This window comes from Mytilus edulis, chromosome 5 (assembly GCF_963676685.1).
Source record: "Mytilus edulis chromosome 5, xbMytEdul2.2, whole genome shotgun sequence".
Classification (NCBI taxonomy): domain Eukaryota; kingdom Metazoa; phylum Mollusca; class Bivalvia; order Mytilida; family Mytilidae; genus Mytilus; species Mytilus edulis.
The window spans coordinates 69,062,732-69,087,917 of NC_092348.1; the positions used below are offsets into that span (position 1 = coordinate 69,062,732).

At 31.1% G+C, this 25,186-nt stretch overlaps 1 protein-coding gene across 1 annotated transcript in view; it reads left to right on the plus strand.

Moving 5' to 3' along the window:
• LOC139525214 (uncharacterized) overlaps positions 1–25,186 on the plus strand; it is a 198,820-nt gene that overhangs the window by 23,076 nt on the left and 150,558 nt on the right. The window contains exon 4 of the mRNA XM_071320404.1: positions 7,114–7,428. Coding sequence (XP_071176505.1) covers positions 7,114–7,428 — 315 coding nt within the window. The remainder of the gene's footprint in view (positions 1–7,113; positions 7,429–25,186) is intronic.

Here is a 25,186-nt window from a genome sequence, read left to right on the forward strand (position 1 = left end):
TGGTGGATTAAACCTGGTTCTATAGCGCTAACCCTTTCTCTTTAATAACAGTCTCATCAAATTCAGTTATATTTAAATGATGCGTTAAATAAACAGTCACAATTAATAAAATAGTCAAAATATGGGTACACCAGTCATCATTGCATAACAATTTTAAAAGGGACAATTTAACAGAACACAAAAACATTTATCTACGAACACATGGATTGACTTGAGTGTCTGACGTCATAAAATTTGAATTCGTCACATATATTAATACACAGTTAGGAAAAAAACTTGAAATTGACACTCATAATTTTTAAACACCCTCTTTCTGCTCCTGTCTAACAAAGAAGGCTTTATATGTTTGTTATGCATGTATATACTTGTAGAAGGAAAATCTTCCATAGATTTGATTTCTAATGGTCATAAGGGTGAAATATAATCCCTTTTGGGTGTAACCATGGCAACAATCTGCATTTCTTAGATACAAAATATAGCAAAAAAGGGTGTGAACATGTCACAAAGTCTCCAAAATTTGGTCTTAAGGAAAATTTCAATGAAATAAAGTGATACCTTTCCTGAATCCATAGGTTTATATCTATCAAGTGGTCCAAAAAAATCATATGCTTTCCTGCTCGTTTTTCCATAAAATTGAATTGAAAAGATCAAGCGCAAAATCTTTGCTGATAAACACTACAATAATTCATGGCCCTATGAACGGTACAGATAGGAAAATACGGACTGTCCATCATAGAAATGGCCTATGAAACATGTTAAAATCAGTCTAAATGTTCATAAATACCCACTAAGAAGGCTCAATTATTCTTCAATTATCTAAAAATCAATTTTATTGTACAAAAACTTTCATATTTAAAAATTTCACAGGGGCCACAATGCGAAACTAAACTTCTAACTGTTTATTGCTACCTTAAGGATTAACATTTTTTTCCCCAATTCCACTTTAAATGGATTTCTATTTCCTACTAGTTAAAATGAGCATTTTCGCCGGCTAATTTTAAAAATCGGTTCGGAAATAAATATTTTATGAAGATTAGCAGTTGACACTGAAATGCAACAAAAAAATGATTTTATGAAACATGCCATGTCAAAGTGCATTTTCTCCTTTTTTAGGCAATTTTTTAAAACTATACCTTCTAACCCTGTCTTTTCTTGTTTAAAAACTCAAATTAACCTTAACAGTAGACAACTTTTACAAGTTTAAGCTATTTTAAAGCTCTAAAATGTCAATTTTGTTGTGTATTACCATACCAAAGCCTTGGTTAAAATTTAGTAAATACTGAATATATTTATCACAGCGGGAAAACATTTAGGCTTAATTCATGCTTAATTGTGACTTTATACTTGCTAAAATAATAAATTTGATTTAGTCACATGAAAAAATATAAAGCGTTCCCTTCTAAGGCTTCTACATAACGCGCATAAAGGGGTAGGCAATAAAGTATCAATTTATAACGGAACCAAGTCTTTGTGTCAAAATGTCTATATTGGTTGCTTTAAAGGACAATAAACAACAAAACTAACATATATTGTCATACTAAAGGTTGTTTCTCCCTTAGAATTATATCTATAACATAAATATCAATAGTTTTGTGGTATGTTTGTCTAAAAAAAAGCTATTATTTGCTTTGTCAATTGCCATAAGGTAGCAATACACAGTTAGGAAAAAAACTTGAAATTGACACTCATAATTTTTAAACACCCTCTTTCTGCTCCAGTCTAACAAAGAAGGCTTTATATGTGTGTTATGCATGTATATACTTGTAGAAAGAAAATCTTCCAAAGATTTGATTTCTAATGGCCATAAGGGTAAAATATAATCCCTTTTGGGTGTAACCATGTCAACAATCTGCATTTCTTAGATACAAAATATAGCAAAAAAGGGGGTGAACATGTCACAAAAGTCTCCAAAATTTGGTCTAAAGGAAAATTTCAATGAATTAAGGTGATACCTTTCCTGAATCCATAGGTTTATATCTATCAAGTGGTCCAAAAAAAAAATCATGCTTTCCTGCTCGTTTATCCATAAAATTGAATTGAAAAGATCGAGCACAAAATCTTTGTTGATAAACACCACAATAATTCATGGAATTATGAACGGTACGGATAGGAAAATACGGACTGTCAATCAAAGTGCATGGTGTAATTTTTTTAATGATACAAAACGTTATAAAATATTGATAGAGGAATAAATTGTGGTCTGTGGCCTACTGATTAACCATGTTTTTGTAGTCCTCCTAGATTTTAGGGGGGCACCAGGCTTCTGTTAGTGTCGAACCCTGATAAATTCAAATCATAATAACCAATTTGAAGTTCTTTGTCTACAGTCATTCTGTGTCAGAAACCTATTATATGTCAAAAATTAAATAACAATCCAAATTCAGACCTTTATCAAGCGTAAATACTGTGTCCATTTTGGCCCCAACTATTCAGGGTTTGATATCTGTGGTCATATCCAGCTGTGCAAAGCAATTTATTTGTCATTGCATCTCCTCCGAAATCAAACAACTGCATGTTCTGTGCATAATTTCATGAAACTTTAAGCTATTAAGGACATCTTATGCTATGTGCATAATAACAGGAAATTAGCATTCAACTTTTTTCTAGGGGTTATGCCCCTTTAAACTGAGAGTTTTGAACTAAATATTATACTTCAAAACACAACCAAATTTTAAGAAACTGTGGTAATGATAAAAACATAATATGTACAGTTAAATTTTGAGTCTTTCAACTTATGAATCTATTGAGATTTTGTTTTTCCAGTGACATTGTAGGGTCACTTGGGTTTGTGGCAGCGTGTTTACAAAAGTAATGATTACCCTACTGAAAATTTAATTGGGATTTCCAGTGGAAATCCACTGCAATTTCCACTGGATTCACATTGGGAAATTTGGTCGAGATTTTCCTTGGACTTTCTTAGGATTTCATTTGGATACCAATGGGTTTCCACTAGAATCTTGGTGTAAAACCTCAGCAGATTTCATTGGGATACCAATGGATTTCCACTGAAATCTTGGTGTAAAACCACAAAAAACAGTGGAATCTGCTGTGGTTTTACACCGAGATTCCAGTGGAAATCCATTGGTATCCCAATGAAATTCTTAGAATTGTTTGTCCACTTGAAGTTCATGAACTGTTCATCTAAAGTTCATGAAATTATTAAAAAGGATTTTTTTGAATTTTCATTTTTGTGTTATTATCATAAGTAAACTTCTCTTCCTGCATGTCTGTAATTAAAATTGCTGTATCAGGACTTCCAACTAGAAATGCTAAATAACATCTTGGTGAAGTTGTTTTGCTTGAAATTCTTCATAGTTGAACAGTTCTTTTAATCAGTAAATGCATCTGAGTTTCCCCCTGAAAAATCAAAATCACACTACAAAGAATCAAAAGTCCTTGATATTATTTGTTTTAAATAAGCACTCAAGATTAAACAGTTTCTAACAAATTGAATGTAATAATTTAATTTGATAAATGGTGTTTTTATTAAAATATAAATGCAATGAATAGAGTATTAAGATTAATAACATTAATATTAATTCAGCCTTTTCATGACATTTCAAATAATGTACCCCCCGTTTCCCCCTTTTAATTTACCCACACACAATTATATTAAAGAATGGCTGAAGCATGAATTATGTTAACCTTAAAATAAAATATATTGTACAAATCTATCAGTTATTCCTGAATGGATATCATTAAACCAACACTGTAAAATCATATGTAAAGGCTACTTTCTCACTGAGGTGTTTCTATTTATTATAATTATCAATAATTATTATAATGTTTCAACAAATAGTTATTCAGCAAAAAAAATAATCAAAATATATATAATTTACTTATCTGATAACAAATCTGCTTTATTTGACAGATATTTTACTTCACTGCTCATCAAACATCTTCATTTGTATGATAAGCGTCAAAAACACCATTTTGCTGACGTAATTATGACGTTTTTAGCTCAACTGGCCTAAAAGGCCATGTGAGCTTTTCTCATCACTTGGCGTCCGTCGTCGTCGTCGTCGTCGTCTGTCGTCGTTAACAATTTTTCAAACATCTTCTCCTCTGAAACTACTGAATGGATTTGAATGAAACTTAGCATGATTGTTCCTTAGTATATCCTGCACAAAATGTGCGCTTCGATTTTTGATCCGTCAAAAAACATGGCCGCCGTTACTTAAAATAGAACATAGGGGTCAAATGCAGTTTTTGGCTAATATCTCAAAAACGAAAGCATTTAGAGCAAATCTGACATGGGGTAAAAATGTTCATTAGGTCAAGATCTATCAGCCCTGCAATTTTCAGATGAATCAAACAAACCATTGTTGGGTTGCTGCCACTTAATTGGTAATTTTAAGGAAATTTTGCAGTTTTTGGTCATTATCTTGAATATTATTATAGATAAAGATAAACTGTAAACAGCAAAAATGATCAGCAAAGTAAGATCTCCAAATAAGTTAATATGACCAAAATTGTCAATTGACCCCTTAAGGGGTTATTGTCCTTTAATGACAATTTTTCACAATTTGTTCATCATATTTGCTAACTTTAAAAAATCTTCTCCTCTGAAACTACTGAATCTATTTGGTTAAAACTAAGCATGATTGTTCCTTAGATTATCCTGCACAAAGTGTGTGCTTTGATTTTTGATCCGTCAAAAAACATGGCCGCCGTTACTTAAAATAGAACATAGGGGTCAAATGCAGTTTTTGGCTTATATCTCAAAAACGAAAGCATTTAGAGCAAATCTGAAATTGGGTAAAAATGTTCATTAGGTCAAAATCTATCAGACCTAAAATTTTCAGAGGAATCAAACAACCAATTGTTGGGTTGCTGCCACTTAATTGGTAATTTTAAGGAAAATTTTACAGTTTTTGGTCATTATCTTGAATATTATTATAGATAAAGATAAACTGTAAACAGCAAAAATGATCAGCAAAGTAAGATCTACAAATAAGTTTATATGACCAAAATTGTCAATTGACCCCTTAATGGGTTATTGTCCTTTAATGACATTTTTCACAATTTGTTCATCATATTTGCTAACTTTAAAAAATCTTCTCCTCTAAAACTACTCAACTAAATTCAACCAAACTTCAACTGAATGATCAGTAGGGTGTATAAAATGAAATTTGTGCTTTATTTTTTATTTCGTCAAAAAACATGGCCCTCATGGCTAAAAATAGATCACAGGGTAAAATGCAGTTTTTGGCTTATATCTCAAAAACTCCAGCATTAAGAGCAAATAAGACAAGATGTTAAAGTATTTATTAGGTCAAGGTCTACCTGTCCTGAAATTTTCAGCCAAATTGGGTAACTGGTTTTTCAGGTATAATGCCCCTGAATTGATGATTTTATAGACATTTTGCAGTTTTTGGTTATTATCTTGAATACTATTATAGATACAGATAAACTGTTAATAGCAAAAATGTTAAGCAAAGTAAGATCTACAAATAAGTCAATCTGACCAAAATTGTCAATTGACCCCTTAAGGAGTTATTGCCCTTTAAAGACTTTTTTCACAATTTGTTCATCATGTTGACTTTAAAAAATCTTCTCCTTTGAAACTGCTGTATCAATTTCAGCCAAACTTAGGCTAAATGAGTTTGAGAGTATCTAGTATAAATTTTATATTTCATTTCCTTGTATGTCAAGAAACATATCTCCTATGGCTAAAATAGAACATAGGAGAAAATGATTTTTTTTTGCTTTTGAAGAAAATAGGACGATTCAAAGAACATTTAAATAAATTGAAAAGCCAAAATAATCATTGATGAGAGATTTAACCAAAAAAATTAAGGTGAGCGATTCAGGCTCTTGAGAACCTCTTGTTTCTATTCCCAGTCACTTCTTCTTTCGTAATTCACTACTGTTTATGAGCACTTGTAATCATTTGTCTGCATTGCAATCTTTTGTCAAAGTCATTGAAGCGTTTTACAATAGGTAGACGTATTTCATTAATAATGATAATGACATCGGTCTGCAACGTTTGGGAATGAATGAATTGTCATTAATCTGTGCTTTTTTTCCAAGTTCCTCTATGTGCCGTATTATGGTTAAGAAAGGCACATGTTTGAACTCGGAGAGACAATCAGAAATTACATCTTTAAAAGAAAGAAATTAAGTTTACCATTGTCATGATTGTAAAAACGAACCATGAGAAACATCTCCAGCTCAAAGAAAGTTACAAAACTTTAAAGTTAGTCCCAAATGTTGTATGACTCTCAAAATGTAGCACTCTTCTGGCGTAGTATGAAAAAAAGAAAAAGGTGCTGAGCTAATTTCTGTTCTTAAATGAAAAGGAAATATTTTTTCATGGACATAATTTTGCTTTATTACTTAAGCTTACACTACATTTGTAAACACATCGTGTATCACATGTATTGAAGTAATATATGAGGCTTTACCTGTGAAAGTAAACTGATCAAATCTGTATGATTTTTTTTAATTTTGCCCCTGTCGTTGCCGAGGGGGCATTAAGTTTTACCCTTGTCCTTCTGTATAGATGTACATATACGTCCCAAAGTTGACTTCAATTCATTTGGGGAGTCGCAGCACAGCAAAAGTAAGATTAAGTCATATTATTGTTTTTTGTTCAATTCCATATACATATATAGAGTTACAATTTAATTTATTTAAGTTATATATATATAATTATTACACAAAGTGTCCTGAATGGGTATTTTTTTTACAGAATGATAGTAATAATAGGTCTGCTTGCACGACTTGATTCAGTATGATATCAGTTTGTTAATACCAGGAACATTTGAATTTATAACCAGAATGATTTTTTTTAGTTGCAATTATTTTTTTGGAAATTCCACCATTGTCCACTGGAAAAATAAAATTATGATCATGCAGAAATTTACTTGTTCTTCCATTGGAATTTCATTGTTTCGGAATTTCATTGGAATTCTGTTGAGATTCCAGAAGATGCATATTTTTTTACAGTGGAATTCCATTGTAATTCATGATTCCAATGAATGCCAGTGGAATTCCAATGGCACCAGTGGAATTCCACTGATTCCTCTGAAATCTCAATGGAATCCCAATTAGATTTTCAGTAGGGTATAATGCATTGATTTTTTTATTTATTTTTTTGATAAATTACAGGAATATTATTAACAGAAATTGATGCAGCCGGTAATGGTTCAGAATTAGATCCTTTTCAACAGTATGCTACTCAAGGAAATGAAGCAGTTTTACAGTGTATATATGAAAATAATCAATTAAAATGGTACTACATAAATGATACAATAATAGCTAGTGAGAGTAATGTGATTGATCCTAAAAAGTACAAAGTATCAGCCACGAGCGCGGGGTTGTACTACAGATTACATGTACTGGACGCTCAACCTGGTGATGAGTTAGTTTACAAATGCAGAAGTGGGCTTAATGAAGATTACTACATACAACTGATTTTATACGGTAATTAATTGTGTGTTTTAGCTTGACAGTTTTAAATTGAAGATTTTAAATGCTCCTAAATTTTGTACTGTTGAGACTAAATATGTGTAATGATGTAGGTAACATTTAATTCATATATTTTGGAATTATGGACATAATTGTGCAAATCGTGATACAAGCATGAAATTTGGTATAAAGGTTAACTAAGTGACACTTATAAAAAATCCGCTGCTGGCCAGAAAAAAATTTCATTTTTTCAAGATGGCCACCACACATTTTGAAAATGGTGTCATAACAAATTAGCAATTATTTGTTCATCCTTTGAAAGGTGTGTTATATGTAAAATCCATTGTTAGATTTGATAAAAAGCAAATGACAGTTCATAAATAACGACTAGACAATACATTTATGAAACTTTAGGTGACTTTCGGTTAAGTCATGTTGTGTATACACATCATGTTATCTTTATTACACAGTAAATTCTGAAAGTTTGGTTACATACATACATACAATATTTCGAATAACTAATCATTTGCATACTTACCATAGTAAAGGTTTATTCCTTTAAAAAATAATTTTAAGATTTTTTGTTGTTGAAGTACGTGATAAAATGAGTTGAATGCATACCTAAATTACGAAACCAGATGCTCCGCAGGGCGTAGCTTTATACGACCGCAGAGGTTGAACCCTGAACGGTTGGGGCAAGTATGGACACAACATTCAAGCTGGATTCAGCTCTAAATTTGGATTGTGATTAAATAGTTGACACAGCATAGGTTTCTGACACAGAATGAATGTGTTCTAATGAACTTTAATTTTTTGTTTTCATTAAGGGGAAATCACTATGCTGTTGAATATTAATCCTTTAAAAAAAATATAATCCTGGTACCTTTGATAACTATTTGAAGAAATTTTCTTTTTATTTATGAAATTTCAAATGAGAAAAATTGAACCCAATTTTTTCAATCACATCCCCCTTTCCCTTATTCCAAAACTAATCTCAATTAAAATTTCTAATGGAGTTTGCAACAATAACTACTCATTTAAATACATCATAAAATATTAAGATGTAAAAAAACTGCTTGTTATCACTGAATGGTAAAGATTATTTTAATTTATCAGTTGGTAGTAAAAAGTGAATGTACATTGTATATTGTATATAACAAAGATTTAAGTTGATTCTGGACAAAGAAAGATAACTCCAATTAAAAAAAAATCTTGCTATTGCACAATATTGTGCAATTAGATATTTCTTGCTTACTATTCTGGACAAAGAAAGATAACTCTAATTAAAAAAAAAATTGCTATATCACAATATTGTGCAATTAGATATTTCTTGCCATTGTGCAATACTGTGCAATTGAAAAGACTTGCTATTGCATAATACTTAATATTATAATTTTAGATCCTGATTTGGACCAACTTGAAAACTGGGCCCATAATCAAAAATATAAGTACATGTTTGGATTCAGCATATCAAAGAACCCCAAGATTTCAATTTTTGTTAAAATCAAACTAAGTTTAATTTTGGACCCTTTTGACTTTAATGTAGACCAATTTGAAAACAGGACCAAAAATGAAGAATCTACATACACAGTTAGATTTGGCATATCAAAGAACCCCATTTATTCAATTTTTGATGAAATCAAACAAAGTGTAATTTTGGACCCCGATTTGGACCAACTTGAAAACTGGGCCAATAATCAAGAATCTAAGTACATTTTTAGATTCAGCATATCAAAGAACCCAACCGATTCATTTTTTGTCAAAATCAAACTAAGTTTAATTTTGGACCCTTTGGACCTTAATGTAGACCAATTGGAAAACGTGACCAAAGGTTAAGAAGCTACATACACAGTTAGATTAGGCATATCAAAGAACCCCAATTATTCAATTTTGATGAAATTAAACAAAGTTTAATTTAGGACCCTTTGGGCCCCTTATTCCTAAACTGTTGGGACCAAAACTCCCAAAATCAATACCAACCTTCCTTTTATGGTCCTAAACCATTTGTTTAAATTTCATAGATTTCTATTTACTTATACTAACGTTATGGTGCGAAAACCAAGAAAAATGCTTATTTGGGTCCCTTTTTGGCCCCTCATTCCTAAACTGTGGGGACTTAAACTCCCAAAATCAATACTAACCTTCCTTTTGTGGTCATCAACATTGTGTTAGATTTCATTGATTTCTATTTTCTTAAACTAAAGTTATTGTGCGAAAACAAAGAATAATGCTTATTTGGGCCCATTTTTGGCCCCTAATTCCTAAACTGTTGAAACCAAAACTCCCAAAATCAATCCCAACCTTTCTTTTGTGGTCATTAACCTTGTGTCAAAATTTCATAGATTTCTATTAACTTAAGCTAAAGTTATAGTGCGAAAACCAAGAAAATGCTTATTTGGGCCCTTCTTGGCCCCTTATTCCTAAAATGTTAGGACCAAAACTCCAAAAATCAATACTAACCTTCCTTTTGTGGTCATAAACCTTGTGTTAAAATTTCATAGATTTCTATTCACTTTTACTAAAGTTAGAGTGCGAAAACTAAAGTATTCGGACGACGACGACGCCAACGTGATAGCAATATACGACGAAATTTTTTTCAAATTTTGCGGTCGTATAAAAAGGTTTATTTGAAATTTTTTTTGTGCATAAATACTGCTTTTTAATTAACATTTTAACATAATTCATATAACTTGAATTATAACAACACAATATTTTAAAATAAGTTATAATCTCCAAACATACTGTATAATAGTTGATACGTGTTTGAAAAGGTTTTTCAAAACTTCATGCAGGTATTTATTGAGGGGACGAATTTCATTTACACGTCTTTAAAGAATCAATTCTTACAACAAATGTCTTTGAAATTTTTTTTTTAATTTCCAATCTAAAATACTCCCTAAATACTAATCCATTGTATGATAACATGCCTCAAACACCTTCAACATTTTCAAATTTCAAATCTGTATCTCCCAGGAAGTTACCAATGGGCATGCTCATTCGTTTTATGTAATTCTTGCAATGTTCTTGCAAACATATAGAATTATCAAAGATTCCTGCAATCTAGCTGCGAACATCCCGAGTTCGCAGCTAGCTGCAAACTTCTGCAAACATTATTCAAAGGGTTCCTGCAAGCCCTGTGTTTGCAGCAGACCTGCAGCAAGTATGCTGCAGACCTGCTGCAAACATTTCAGTTCTGTAAGGGAGGTTATATATCCCGAGAACAAGATTTTTAATTGTGTTATAGGTGTTTTTATTGTGTTTTTACCACTTTTTACAATAATAAAGAATCCTAATAAGAGATATTACTAGTTTTTATTCAATAAAAAATGCAATTTCAGGTCAAAAATTCGATTTGTATGTCTTGTATTCAAAATCCTTGTTGAACATAATATGGCGGACATTCTAAAGGTAGAGAACTTAAGAAAATCAGTCTTTTTTTAAAAAGAACTGACAGAAAAGAAAAGTATCAAATGTACTGAAAGAATCTACCTTACAAAATATAACGTCCGCCATATTGTTTTCAACAAGGAATTTGCATATAAGTAACAAGACATAAAAATCGATTTTCTGAAGATTCCGTGTACTTTCATTAATTATGAACGCCATAAACCTTAATGATTGTATGCTGTTACACTAATTTAAGCAAAAAAACACATATAACACCATTAAAAATCTTGTTCTCGGGATATATAATCTTGTTTTCGGGATATTACGTTTTTCTCGTATTTCTCGGGAAATCGTGGTACCCCCTTTCAATGATTCATTTAGTAAATCTTACACAGTGCCTACTCTTGAATAATTATCGATGCAATATTTTATTTAAGGCCGTATGACACAATTGCAAAATCATCCAATATTGTTGCCCTACAAGGTGGCCTGGAATTAGCCATTGCTGCCCAATCAACGATAAATGCGTCAGAATTTGGATCTGTAAATTGCAAAATGTTTCAAGTTTATCCATTTGCACTGATTTAATACCACTGTTTAAAATGACATCCGAAGACAAAGACAGAGGAGCAGTTTGTCTTTATGGATTAAGAAATATTCCAAATCAATTTGTCCACTGCGACAAGAAATAAAAGTCTAGAAAAGATATCTTAGGTTCTCTAGCTTTGTTTTTTTACAAAAACGTTTACACTTTTATTTTACCGACATAATAGGGAGTTGTTCTTTTTGATCTTGTTATAGGAAACCGGTTCTACTTCGTTTTGTTTTTGCTTCAAACGATCTTCAAATTATTTGCCTTTGATCTTTTTAAAGAAAACCAGGTTCAATCCACCATTTTCTACATTAGAAAATGCCTGTACCAAGTCAGGAATATGACAGTTGTTATCCATTCGTTTGATGTGTTTGGACTTTTGATTTTGCCTTTTGATTTTTGATTTTCCTTTTTGAATTTTCCTCGGAGTTCGGTATTTTTGTGTTTTTACTTTTTGTGTAGTTATTACGTCGTTCATCTATTATAGAATGCCTCGAACCACTAGATCTTGCAAATTCATCTGATAGTCTACTGACTTCTGGTCCAGCTACCATCAATACGTCAAAATAAGGTCTTCGGTTTAAGCTTTGACAACACATCGCCCTTTACAATTGTATTATTTTGGGGTTTTTGTCTGATCCATTGTGTTATAAGAAAAATATTTTCTGGTCTTGCGTATAGTGAAATTGGCATTTTCAAAATCAATTGCCATCTGTGGGTGACGTAAGAGAAGGGAAGCCATATCTCGGAGAAGGTTGGTAGCGATTGAGAATATGTTACACGATCAAGACCTAAATGAATACGGTATCATGCTTTATACGGACTGTTTATACAAAATCTGACTCATGAAATGAGCATACTACCAAATTCACCAGAAGTTTTCATTTTATATTTGAACGCCAGGAATTGAACTGTGGTAAAGATGACTATATTTTCTTACACCAGTCTATCACATCATTGAACGTCACAGAGTCATGACATAATTTCTGTGTTTAACTTTCTTAAGCCGATATAATACCATTCAAGCTAAACACATAGAGTTAGCTGATGCGCGTGTCTAGTCCTAGGTACATTTGATCAGACATACAAGAATATGCCGTTCTATGTGTTGCAATAATGGTTTTAGTGAGGACATCTGTCCATCTACTTTCACGTAATATATCACCAAGAATTTTATAACTAACAAGTCATTTCAATGTGAAATCCACCCTACATGACGATACACTTATCTTCTCTGTACAAATCAGGCAATTCCCACTGAATATTCATTACCAAAAGTGGCTGATCTGCCGTTACTATTGATTTTTTTCTCTCGAATTAACCACATTTTCCGTCTTATCTATCAAATTCCTGATCATTGCAACTAAATGGGCTTGTTTTTAAACGGTGGCATCATAGATTTTACACTGACTTGCTTTTTAGAGTAGTAATGAGATGAACTACGGTTTGCCCTGGTAGTGCATACAAATCACTCATTATGTCTATAAATAGTTTGCGCATGCGCAAAATTGTTAAATCGTGTCATAATCTTGAAAAATGTTATCTAACCAAATCATGATATCATTGAAAATCCAAAATCACTTATTTTATAATAAATAGTTAAATTTTTTTTTGATTAATTTTGTTACATTTTCGCGCATGCGCAAACCCTGTTTATGTCAAATACTCATGTCTGGTGAATTATTCACATGTTAGGAAGGTAGCTACCAAACCTGACAACTGTTTTTCACTAAAAGAAGGTAAGCGAAAAGTTTTCCAAAAAAAACCAATATTTTCAAACTGAAAAAAACAGCCATTTTAGAAAACGGCGGTGGCCATCTTGAAAAAATGATTTTTTTTAATGGCCAGCATTTGTTTCTTTAAAGTATATAATTATGATGCTTTGTTGTAATTTTGATGCTTGTATCATCATTTGCACAATTCCCTCGATTTTGCCTGCTTAAATATCTTCCACTATATATGTTATGATGGTATATTACTAAAACCCCAATTGGAAGGGATTGAGCCTGATATTTGTATGATGGAGACATATAATCTTTCAATCAGTTTAATGGAGGTCTGGAGCTGGCATGTCAGTTAACTGCTAGTAGTCTGTTGTTATTTATGTATTATTGTCATTTTATTTATTTTCTTTTGTTACATCTTTTGACATCAGACTCGGATTTCTCTTGAACTGAATTTTAATGTGCCTATTGTTATGCCTTTACTTTTCTACATTGGCTATAGGTTACACCCGTTCTAAGGATTTTCATGGCATTCCATGGAAGTTTCATGGCAAAATTGTTGCCATGAAAACGATGGAGTATTGAAACGAGCTTTTTCATGAATTCCATGGCATCGAGAAAAAGAGTGACAGGGATTGTTTTTTCAGTATTTCCATCGTTGCCATGAAATTCATGACAACCATTGAAGGATAGAAAGCATTGCATCGATGGCAAACTGCCATAATTTCATGGAAAGTATGGCATCGATGGCAGGTTGACATGACAACATTGGCTGCAATTAAAGATTGCCATGGAAAGTATGGCATCGATGGCAGGTTGACATGAAAATAATGGCTACAATTAAAGATTGCCATGAAAAGTATGGCATCCATGGCATTTCCCTGTATTCACTCACAAATTGACATGCAGATTATTTTACCTTGTATGATATATTTCTGTATAAGTGAATAATATATTCTATTCAAAATAGGACACCAGGAAAGTAATTATCTGCAGGAGTTTTCATCTGATTGAATTAACCTGATTACTTTCAAAATAAAGCTTCACCGTTTAAATTCCATTGCCATATATTGCTAGCAAAATAGATTAAAATATGGTTGATGACCTGGTGGACAACTTTCTATTTCTATTGTATGACATGTATCATGCCTAAAAAAATACCATGTATATTAATTTTTATTCTGAAAAATATCATATATATATACTAGTGAAATAAAACAAGTAGGTGTTTTTTTCTTCATTCTGACATATTGACTTGATGGGCTTTTCTCATTGTTGAAGGTGACCTATAGTTGTTAATGTCTGTGTCATTTTGGTCTTTGATAGTTGTCTCATTGGCAATCATACCACATCTTTTTTTATATTGAATTTACTATTTTTACCATACATTGCATATATTATTCAATATACAACAGAAACATCTAAAACTCGAAATTATAAGATTAAACTATGAAAAATAAGATGTTAAAAGGTTATCAAAAGTACCAGGATTATAATTTTATACGCCAGACGCGCGTTTCGTCTACATAAGACTCATAAGACTCATCTTTAAGCATGTTTTAAAGAGTAATTATATTTTTAGAAAAGAATCCTTGTAAAATCAAGGGCAGATAATTATAATGAATTTACTATATGTTTTTTTTAGCTCACCTGGCCCAAAGGGCCAAGTGAGCTTTTCTCATCACTTGGCGTCCGGCGTCCGGCGTCCGTCGTCCGTCGTCCGTCGTCGTCCGGCGTTAGCTTTTACAAAAATCTTCTCCTCTGAAACTACTGGGCCAAATCAAACCAAACTTGGCTACAATCATCATTAGGGTATCTAGTTTAAAAAATGTGTGGCGTGACTCGGTCATCCAACCAAGATGGCCGCCACGGCTAAAAATAGAACATAGGGGTAAAATGCAGTTTTTGGCTTATAACTCAAAAACCAAAGCATTTAGAGGAAATCTGACATGGGGTAAAAATGTTTATCAGGTCAAGATCTATCTGCCCTGAAATTTTCAGATGAATCGGTTAACCTGTTGTTGGGTTGCTGCCCCTGAATTGGTAATTTTGAGGAAATTTTGCTGTTTTTGGTTATTATCTTGAATATTATTATAGATAGAGATAAACTGTAAACAGTAATAATGTTCAGCAAAGTTAGATTTACAAATAAGTCAACATGACCGAAATGGTCAGTTGACCCCTTTAGGAGTTATTGCCCTTTATAGTCAATTTTTAACCGTTTTTCATAAATCTAAGTAATCTTTTACAAAAATCTTCTCCTCTGAAACTACTGAGCCAAATTAATCCAAACTTGGCCACAATCATCTTTGGGGTATCTAGTTTAAAAAATGTGTGGCGTGACCCGGTCAACCAACCAAGATGGCCGCCACGGCTAAAAATAGAACATAGGGGTAAAATGCAGTTTTTGGCTTATAACTCAAAAACCAAAGCATTTTGAGGAAATTTGAGATGGGATAAAAATGTTTATCAGGTCAATATCTATCTGCCTGAAATTTTCAGATGAATTGGACAATCGGTTGTTGGCTTGCTGCCCTCCAATTGGTAATTTTTAAAGAAATTTTGCCGTTTTTGGTTATTATCTTGAATACTATTATAGATAGAGATAAACTGTAAACAGCAATAATGTGTAGCAAAGTAAGATCTACAAATAAGTTAACATGACCTAAATGGTCAATTGACCCCTTAAGGAGTTATTGCCCTTTATAGTCAATTTTTAACAATTTTCATTAATTTCGGTAAATTTATGTAAATTTTTACCAAATATTTCAAACACATCACCATCACCAAAATACAATTTTGTCATGAATCCATTTGTGTCCTTTGTTTAATATGCACATAGACCAAGGTGAGCGACACAGGCTCTTTAGAGCCTCTAGTTTTTTTCTCTCAATAAAATAATACCTGTGGGCTGTAACCCCTATCTCCCTTCATGCTGGTTTAATTTTATAAATTGTTATTTGGATGGAGAGTTGTCTCATTGGCACTCACAACACATTTTCCAAAGGGCCAAGTGAGCTTTTCCCATCACTTTGCGTCATCGTCGTCGTTATCGTCGTCGTCCTGTGTCTGTCGTTAACTTTTACAAAAATCTTCTCCTCTGAAACTACTGGACCAAATTAATTCAAACTTGGCCACAATTATCATTGGGGTATCTAGTTCATAAAATGTGTCCAGTGACCTGGCCAACCAACCAAGATGACCGCCATGGCTAAAAATAGAACATAGGGGTAAAATGCAGTTTTTGGCCTATAACTCAAAAACCAAAGCATTTAAAGCAAATCTGACATGAGGTATAATTGTTTATCAGGTCAAATCTATCTGCCCTGAAATTTTCAGATGAATCGGATAACCTGTTCTTGAGTTGCTGCCCCTGAACTGGTAATTTTAAGGAAATTTTGCAGTTTTTAACCGGATTTTTGTGACAAAAATGTCGGTGATTGATTTGGGGATGCTCGGCGGGCGGGCGGTTGGTCGGGCGGGCGGCAATCAAATGTTGTCCGTGCATTAACTCATGAACCGTTCAACCAAAGCTTTAAAAATTTTAATATGTTGTTACTGACAACTAAATGAAGGTCAAGTTCAATAAAGGCGATTTTACCGTTCAGGAGTTATGGTTCTTGAAAGATTGAAAATGGTGTTTCCAGTCGTGTCCGTGCATTTTCTCATGAACCATTCAATCAAAGCTTTTAAAATTCTAATATGTTGTTACTGATGACAAAATAGAGGTCAAGTTCAATAATGATGATTTTGACTTTTACCGTTCAGTAGTTATGGTTCTTGAAAGATCGTAAAATGGCATTTCCAGTCTTGTCCGTGCATTTAGGCATGAACTGTTCTACCAAAGCTTACCTAATATTAATATGTTGTTACTGATGACTAAATGGAGGTCAAGTTCAATAATTACGATTTTGACTTTTACCGTTCAAGAGTTATGGTTCTTGAAAGATCTTTAAATGGTGTTTCCATTCACGTTGTTGCATTTACTCATGAACCATTCAATCTAAGCTTTTCAAATTTTAATATGTTGATACTGATGACAAAATAGAGGTCAAATTTGATATTGACGATTTTCACTTTCACCAATCATCAGTAATGGTTCTTATGATATTGCCAGGACACAAATAAATGCTAATAAATCCGGTTTGCTGTCGTTGTGGCAGCCTCTTGTTGGTTATTATCTTGAATATTATTATATAGAGATAAACTGTACACAGCAATAATGTTCAACAAAGTAAGATTTACAAAAAAAGACAACATGACTGAAATGCTCAGTTGACCCCTTTAGGAGTAATTGCCCTTTATAGTCAATTTTTAACAATTTTTCGTAAATCTTAGTAATTATTTTTCAAAAATCTTCTCCTCTGATATTATTGGTCTTAATTGATCCAAACTTGGCGACAATCATCTTTGGGGTATTTAGTTTGAAAAGTTTGTCAGATAACTTGGTCATCCAACCCAGATGGTCGCCTGTGCTAAAAATAGAACATAGGGGTAAAATGCAGTTTTTGGCTTATAACTAAAAAACCACAGCATTTAGAGCAAAGCTGACAGGGATAATATTGTTTATCAGGTCAAGATCTATTGGCCTTTAAATTTTCAGATGAAAAGGACAACCCGTTGTCGAGTTGCTGCCCCTGAGTTGGTAATTTTAAGGAAATTTTGCTGTTTTTGGTTATTATCTTGAACATTATTTTAGATAGAGATAAACTGTAAACAGCAATAATGGTCAGCAAATTAAGATTTACAAATAAGTCAACTTGACAGAAATGGTCAATTGACCCCTTTAGGAGTTATTTCCCTTTATAGTCAAATTTTAACAATTTTCATAAAATTTGTATATTTTTACTACCGGTAACATTTTCCACTGAAACTACTGGGTCAAGTTCATTATAGATATAGATAATTGTAAGCAGCAAGAATTTTTATTTAAATAAAATGTAAAAACACATTACTATCACCAAAACACAATTTTGTCATGAATCCATCTGCATGCTTGCTTTGTTTACAGTACTTGCAACCTTAGGCGTTACTGTTTGACGTGAACTTGACTGATCAGTGAATGATCGGTGACGAATGTTTGACTGATCGATGACCTGGTGATCGGTGACCCATAGGATCCGTCAGATAAGTAAAATAACCTATGTGAGAGTTACCGTGACAACGGTCAACGAACAATCAGGAAATCAAATTTATGCACATATCGGACGGATACGTATATATTTCGAATTCTTATGTAAACCAAACTCAACGGTGTTACAATTCATGAACGGGGACCTCGATGAAGACACCATAATTTACAAGTTAATTTGTAATAAAATTGAAAAGTAAAAATAGTTGAACAGCTAGAAGATGCTTAATTAAAGTGTTAATTGTTTGCGTTGATTAATAGTTTTGTATTAAATATTGTAAACATCAGAAACATATATAATACATAATTGTATTACATGTGTTGGTTAACATGAACTTTTTCTTAGGAAAATGCCGGTAATTTTCTGCCATTTGAATTTTGTACTTTTTATAGTTTAGAAAAGGTCGTTTTTCATAAAATTAAAAGAATGTCAGAGAAATCATTTTAAAATTCTGTTCGAATTGTTAAAAACTACCAGAAAGTAGTCTCCTTTTTATTTAAAAAATGACACTATTTTATTTGAAATTGAACAACTCCAGATAAGTCTTTTAATTAGAATTGAAATATAATAAGAATTAAAATACTTAAACTTTTATTATTGTGGAATAAGAATGTCGTTATTGCTTTATTATTATAAAAATTATTTACCACCATATGATTTCAGGAAAAAGGAAAATAATTTTTGTACGCGTTGCCTAAAATGCAAATACTTCTTCTCATATTTGAAAATATTGTAACTTCAATTGTGATCAGTTGTTATAAATTCCTTTTTATAATTATTTTGTATAAAATTTGAATATTTGAAGAACAAGTATCTGCTTAATTTTGATTTTGTTGAACCATAATGCAATCATTTCTTCATTGGAATGGAAATTATTGACCACCATTTGATTTTTTTTTACTGTATATAGTTTAAAATGGGTAGTTTTTTTCTTAAAATAAAAAGAATGTCAAAGAAATCGTAGTAAAATTTTATTCGCATTAGTTCAAATACCCAAAATCATTCTTCTTTTTATTAAAAATGATACCATTTTATTTGAAAACAGTTATTTTTAACATCTCAAGACAAGTCTTTTAATAAGAAAAAGCTATAATAAGATTTAAGATACTTTAACCAAGGATTTGTATAGTTATTGCTTTATTTTGATATAAATTATAAGCCTTCATATGATTTAGTACTTTTTGTTCATCAGGATTGGTTGTTCTTCATAAATTATGTTTACATTAAGGAAAAAGATATCCAGTTTTTGTACACGTTGCCTTAAATGCAAATATTTCTTCATTTTACTGGAAGTTATTGACTGCCAATGAATTTTGTACTTTTTATAGTTTAAAATAGTTTTATTTCATAAAAATTAAAAGAATGTAAGAGATATCATTCTAAAATCCTATTCGCATTGTTTAAATTAACCAAAATTATTCTTCTTTTTATTAAAAATGATACTATTTTATTTAAAATAGTTATTTTTACCATCTTGAGACAAGTATTCTAATCAGAATTGAGATATAATGAGAATTAAAATACTTAAACTTTTATTTTTGTGGAATAAGAATGCAGCTTTTGATTTATTTTGATACAAATTATTAACCATCAAATGATTTCAGTATTTTTTGTCCATCAGGATTGTACGCGTTGCTTAAAATGCAAATATTTCTTCATTTTCCTGAAAATTATTGACCGCTATTGAATTTTTGTACTTTTTATAGTTTAGAATAGTTTTTGTTTATGGAATTAAATAATGTCAGAGAAATCATATTAAAATTTTATTCCCGTTGTTTAAAATAACCCAAATTATTCTTCCTTTTATTAGAAATGATACTATTTTATTTGAAATCAGTTAATCTTACCATCTTGAGACAAGTATTCTAATCAGAATTGAGATATAATAAGAATTTAAATACTTAAACTTTTATTTTTGTGGAATAAGAATGCAGCTATCGATTTATTTTGATACAAATTATATAACGTCATATGAATTCATCACTTTTTGTACATCACTATTGGCTGTTCACCATAAAATATGTTTACTGTAAGGAAAAAGATATTAAATTTTTGTAAACGTTGCCTTAAATGTTAATTTTTCTTGATTTTCCTGAAAATTATTGACCACCATTGAATTTTGTACTTTTTAAAGTTAAGAATAGTTTTTTTTCATCAAATTCAAAGAATGTCAGAGAAATCATATTAAAATTTTATTCCTGATGTTTAAAATAACCCAAATTATTCTTCCTTTTATTAAAATTGATACTATTTTATTTGAAATCAGTTAATCTAAATACCATCTTAAGACAAGTATTCTAATCAGAATTGAGATATAATGAGAATTTAAATACTTAAACTTTTATTTTTGTGGAATAAGAATGCAGCTATTGATTTATTTTGATGCAAATTATTAACCGTCATATGATATTATTATTTTTTGTACATCAGGATTGGCCGTTCATCATAAAATACATGTATGCTTACTTTAATGAATAGATATTAAATTTTTGTATGTGTTGCCTTAAATGCAAATATCTCTTGATTTTACTGAAAATTATTGACCGCCACTGAATTTTTGTACTTTTTTTGGTTAATAATAGTTTTTTTTCATCAAATTCAAATAATGTTAGAGAAATCATACTAAAATTTTATTCGCATGGTTTAAAATAACCAAAATTATTCTTCCTTTTATTAAAAATGATACTATTTTATTTGAAATCAGTTATTTTTACCATCTTGAGACAAGTATTCTAATCAGAATTGAGATATAATGAGAATTAAAATACTAAAACTTTTATTTTTGTGGAATAAAAATGCAGCTATTGATTTATTTTGATACAAATTATTAACCATCAAATGATTTCAGTATTTTTTGTCCATCAGGATTGGCTGTTCTTCATAATAGTTATCAAAAGTACCAGGATTATAATTTTATACGTCAGACACGCATTTCGTCTACACAAGACTCATCAGTGACGCTCAGATCAAAATAGTTAAAAAGCCAAATAAATACAAAGTTGAAGAGCATTGAGGATCCAAAGTTCCAAAAAGACGTGCCAAATACGGCTAAGGTAATCTACTCCTGAGGTAAGAAAATCCTTAGTTTTTCGAAAAATTCAAAGTTTTGTAAACAGAAAGTTTATAAAAATGACCATATAATTGATATTCATGTCAACACCGAAGTGCTGACTACTGGGCTGGTTCATAAAATATGCTCAGTTCAAGGAAAAAGATATTAAATTTTTGTACGCGTTGCCTAAAATGCAAATATTTCTTCATTTTACTGAAAATTATTGACAGGCATTGAATTTTTGTACTTTTTATAGTTTAGAATAGTTTTTGTTTATGAAATTAAATAATGTCAGAGAAATCGTATTAAAATTTTATTTCCATTTTTTAAAATAACCCAAATTATTCTTCCTTTTATTAAAAATTATACTTTTTTGGGGAAAGACGGCTTCAAGCCGTCAATCCCCTATGGGGTTGACCAGAGTGACACTCCCTCACATCATTCATTTTGTTTTTATACATGTTATATTGTGGAAAAAAACCCAACAAATCTTACTTAGATTGAAGAGAAGGAGACTCAGAAATGAATAGTTTGACTTTAAACACTTTTTTACACATTTCCCTTTTGTTTCTCACGAAATTATCGTATCTTGAACTCTCCTTTACACTATTTACGTTTATTTTACAATCCGGAAAAATTAGTATGACGAGATATTCTAAATATATCCAACCTACATTGTATTTTATAGTGACGTCATTCTTGGAAGAAGCAGGGATATCCTTCACCAGTTCACTGGTTATTTATATCATTCTTAGAGATCGTGCACTAATTACAAATTTGTATTTGTTAAATCTAAACATAATATTGTTTACTGTAGATGATTTAAACATCAACATACAATACTTTAATTTGTAGGTCGACAACTTTCAAAATAAACAAAGATCGTGGGGTTACATGAGACAAGGGAAAGAAACGATTTTATTACTTTTTCGGGTCTCACTAATCAGAGACAAGAAGCGTCAAAAAGCGACAAGAAGCGTCAAGAAGACTATTTAGCGACAAGAAAAAAATATTCTTCTTGTCGCTAATTAGTGAGACCACTTTTTTCTGTAAAAATTCTGGGAATCTTCCTCCAATTCAGGAGCACCTCAATTGATGACTAATTATCCACTAAAATAAAAGTTAATGTATTTAAACACTTCAAATGTGACATTTCATTGGATTAGTAGTCTTCTAATAAAACTAATTTTTTGTGTACCTACATAATCATTGTAATGGTAAAAAAAAATAAAAAAAATAATTTCATTTTGTAGTTTAAACATATTTATTATTTACAAATATTTCAAAATTAAGATTTGGAAACAAGCTTCACACAGTTTACATCACTCATATTGTTTTTTTTATTAGTACCTGTTTCCCTGTGATGAGAGTTTTAACTCGGAACTTTAACAATGGAAATTTAAAACTGAATTGATTTTTCAGTCCACACTTTCTAAAGAAAAAACTTAAAAATCCAAGAGTACTGTCACAAAAAATGGAAAATGGCCCTAGCCTGCAGTTCAGTGCTACACAATCAATATTTCAAAAAATATTGTAGTTGTTGTGAATGACAGAATTCAGTTGAGTTTTAGATAATTAGCTATCAACTTTAATCAAATGTTTAGATTTAGAAGATGCAGATCTCTTCCATTCGGTCCAAATTGAATCCTAAACTAAGGAAATGAAATTACATAAACAACAATTGATTTCAATATTGTCAACCTTTCTACATGTTCTAGCTGTTCCCTTTTTCATTCTAAATATGAAAACTATCAAAAGATACCCACCCACTATCAAAAGATACCCCCCCCCTTTTCCAAAAACATAATTAAATAGAAACAAGGGCCGTCTTTCCCCTCAGAGCTACTCAGCTCTTTGATTATTTGAAATCAGTTAATCTTACCATCTTGAGACAAGTATTCTAATCAGAATTGATATATAATCAGAATTAGAATACTTAAACTTTTATTTTTGTGGAATAATAATGCAGTTATTGCTTTATTATGATACAAATTATTAAACGTCATATGATTTCATTACTTTTTGTTTATCAGGATTGGTTGGTCTTCATAGATTATGCTTACTTTAAGAAAAAAGATATTATTTTTTTGTATGCGTTACCTAAAATACAAATATTTCTTTTCATATTTGAAAACATTGTAATTTCAATCGCAATCAGTTGTTATAAATGATTTTCATATGTTTTTTGTAGAAAATGTAAATTATTCAAGAATAAACCTGCCTAAAATTATTTTTTTCTTTTTAAGGAATATATTTATGTTTACCATCATTGGATTTTTGTACTTTTTGTTGTTTAGGAGTAGTTATTTTTTTTATTAAGGTAAAAGAAAGACTCTCAGAAAAATAAAATGTAATGTTGTTTGCATTGTTTGAAATTGTTCATATTTTTTGTTAAAAAAACAGCATTTATTTTTGTAATTTGTTATTTTAACGGCTTCGATTGTGATAGGAATATAGAAAGTCCGTGATAATATGATAAGTTTTTTTTAAAAGAGTGTTATGATGATAAGGATAAAAAAATAGACTACATTTTTCAATAACCGATCCTTTCATTTTGTTCCCCCCCCCCCCCCCCCCCCCCCGAGTATGTTTGGAAAATAATAAAATCAAAATCGCGATGTAGACACCGTTTTAGAACTCGCCGGGTTTGAAAATATATTACCTATATAAAACGAAAAAGACCATTCCTCCTTCTGTTGTTTTTTTATTTGGTCGGGTTGTTGTCTCTTTGACACATTCCCCATTTCCATTCTCAATTTTATTTAATGAAAATATTTAAATTCAGGTTTTTATCTGTTCATTTTTTTTTCATTTCAATTCATAAAACTTTGCTAAATGATTAATACACAAAACATATCATTGAATGTTCAATTTTCACGAGTCGCCATTTTAATTAAATAAAACGAACGTCATCAAGATCGATCGGTCCTATCAGTCCGATCAGTCAATCACTTTACCTATAAGTCTGATGGATTGCTAACGTGAGTTTGACGTGAACTTGACTGATCGGTGACTGATCGATGACCACTGATTGATCGCTGAAATAGTAACGCCTAAGGTTGCAAGTACTGTAATATTAACATAGACCAAGGTGAGCAACACAGGCTCTTTAGAGCCTCTAGTTTGCATATTTGACAGATCTTTCACATACATGATAGAATCAATTGAAATAGACACAAAATCTTTCTTCAGATTCAGGGTTTCCCCTGGGTCAATTATTTTTTTCGCCACCTCTTTCGCCAATACAATATATTTTTCGCCACTTTATTATTTTTATTTAACATAACTATATATTTCGTTTAAAATTTACCTTTTTTTTCTACCCCCCCCCCCTTTTTCCCTTAAATAAGATGATTTTGCCCATTGTGTCTATGATAGTGCTCTCAAACTTATTTTAGATTCATGTTAATGAATAAACACTAAAAATTTACTTTTAAACAACAGATTTTTTTAATTTAAAAGGGAAAACTATTCATTGTATTTTAAACAACTTTTCTAATTGATTGGGCCACTATATTTTTAATAATAAAGAAGATATACATCCTGGAATATAACAAAATTAATGGACATGTTTTGATTATATAATACCAGTATAGTTCGTAGGGAAAGTTTCTTTAAAAGAAAAATACTGATGTTCCCTTTTGTACTAAGAAGTTTTTTTTACAACAAAACAAAAGCTTTTATCGCATGAAATTGATCCCTCGTTTCATGTGTAGTCATTACATTGAAGGGCTACCCTCATTCGAGCCAACGACAGTTTTCTTTTCTTGACCATCGTAAATGAAAAAGTTGAGACGTAAAACTAGGCTTGAAACATCTGTGTCACTCAAACGACTTTAAAAACGTCTTCCTAATCAATTACTAATCAAATAAATCAAAAAATTTT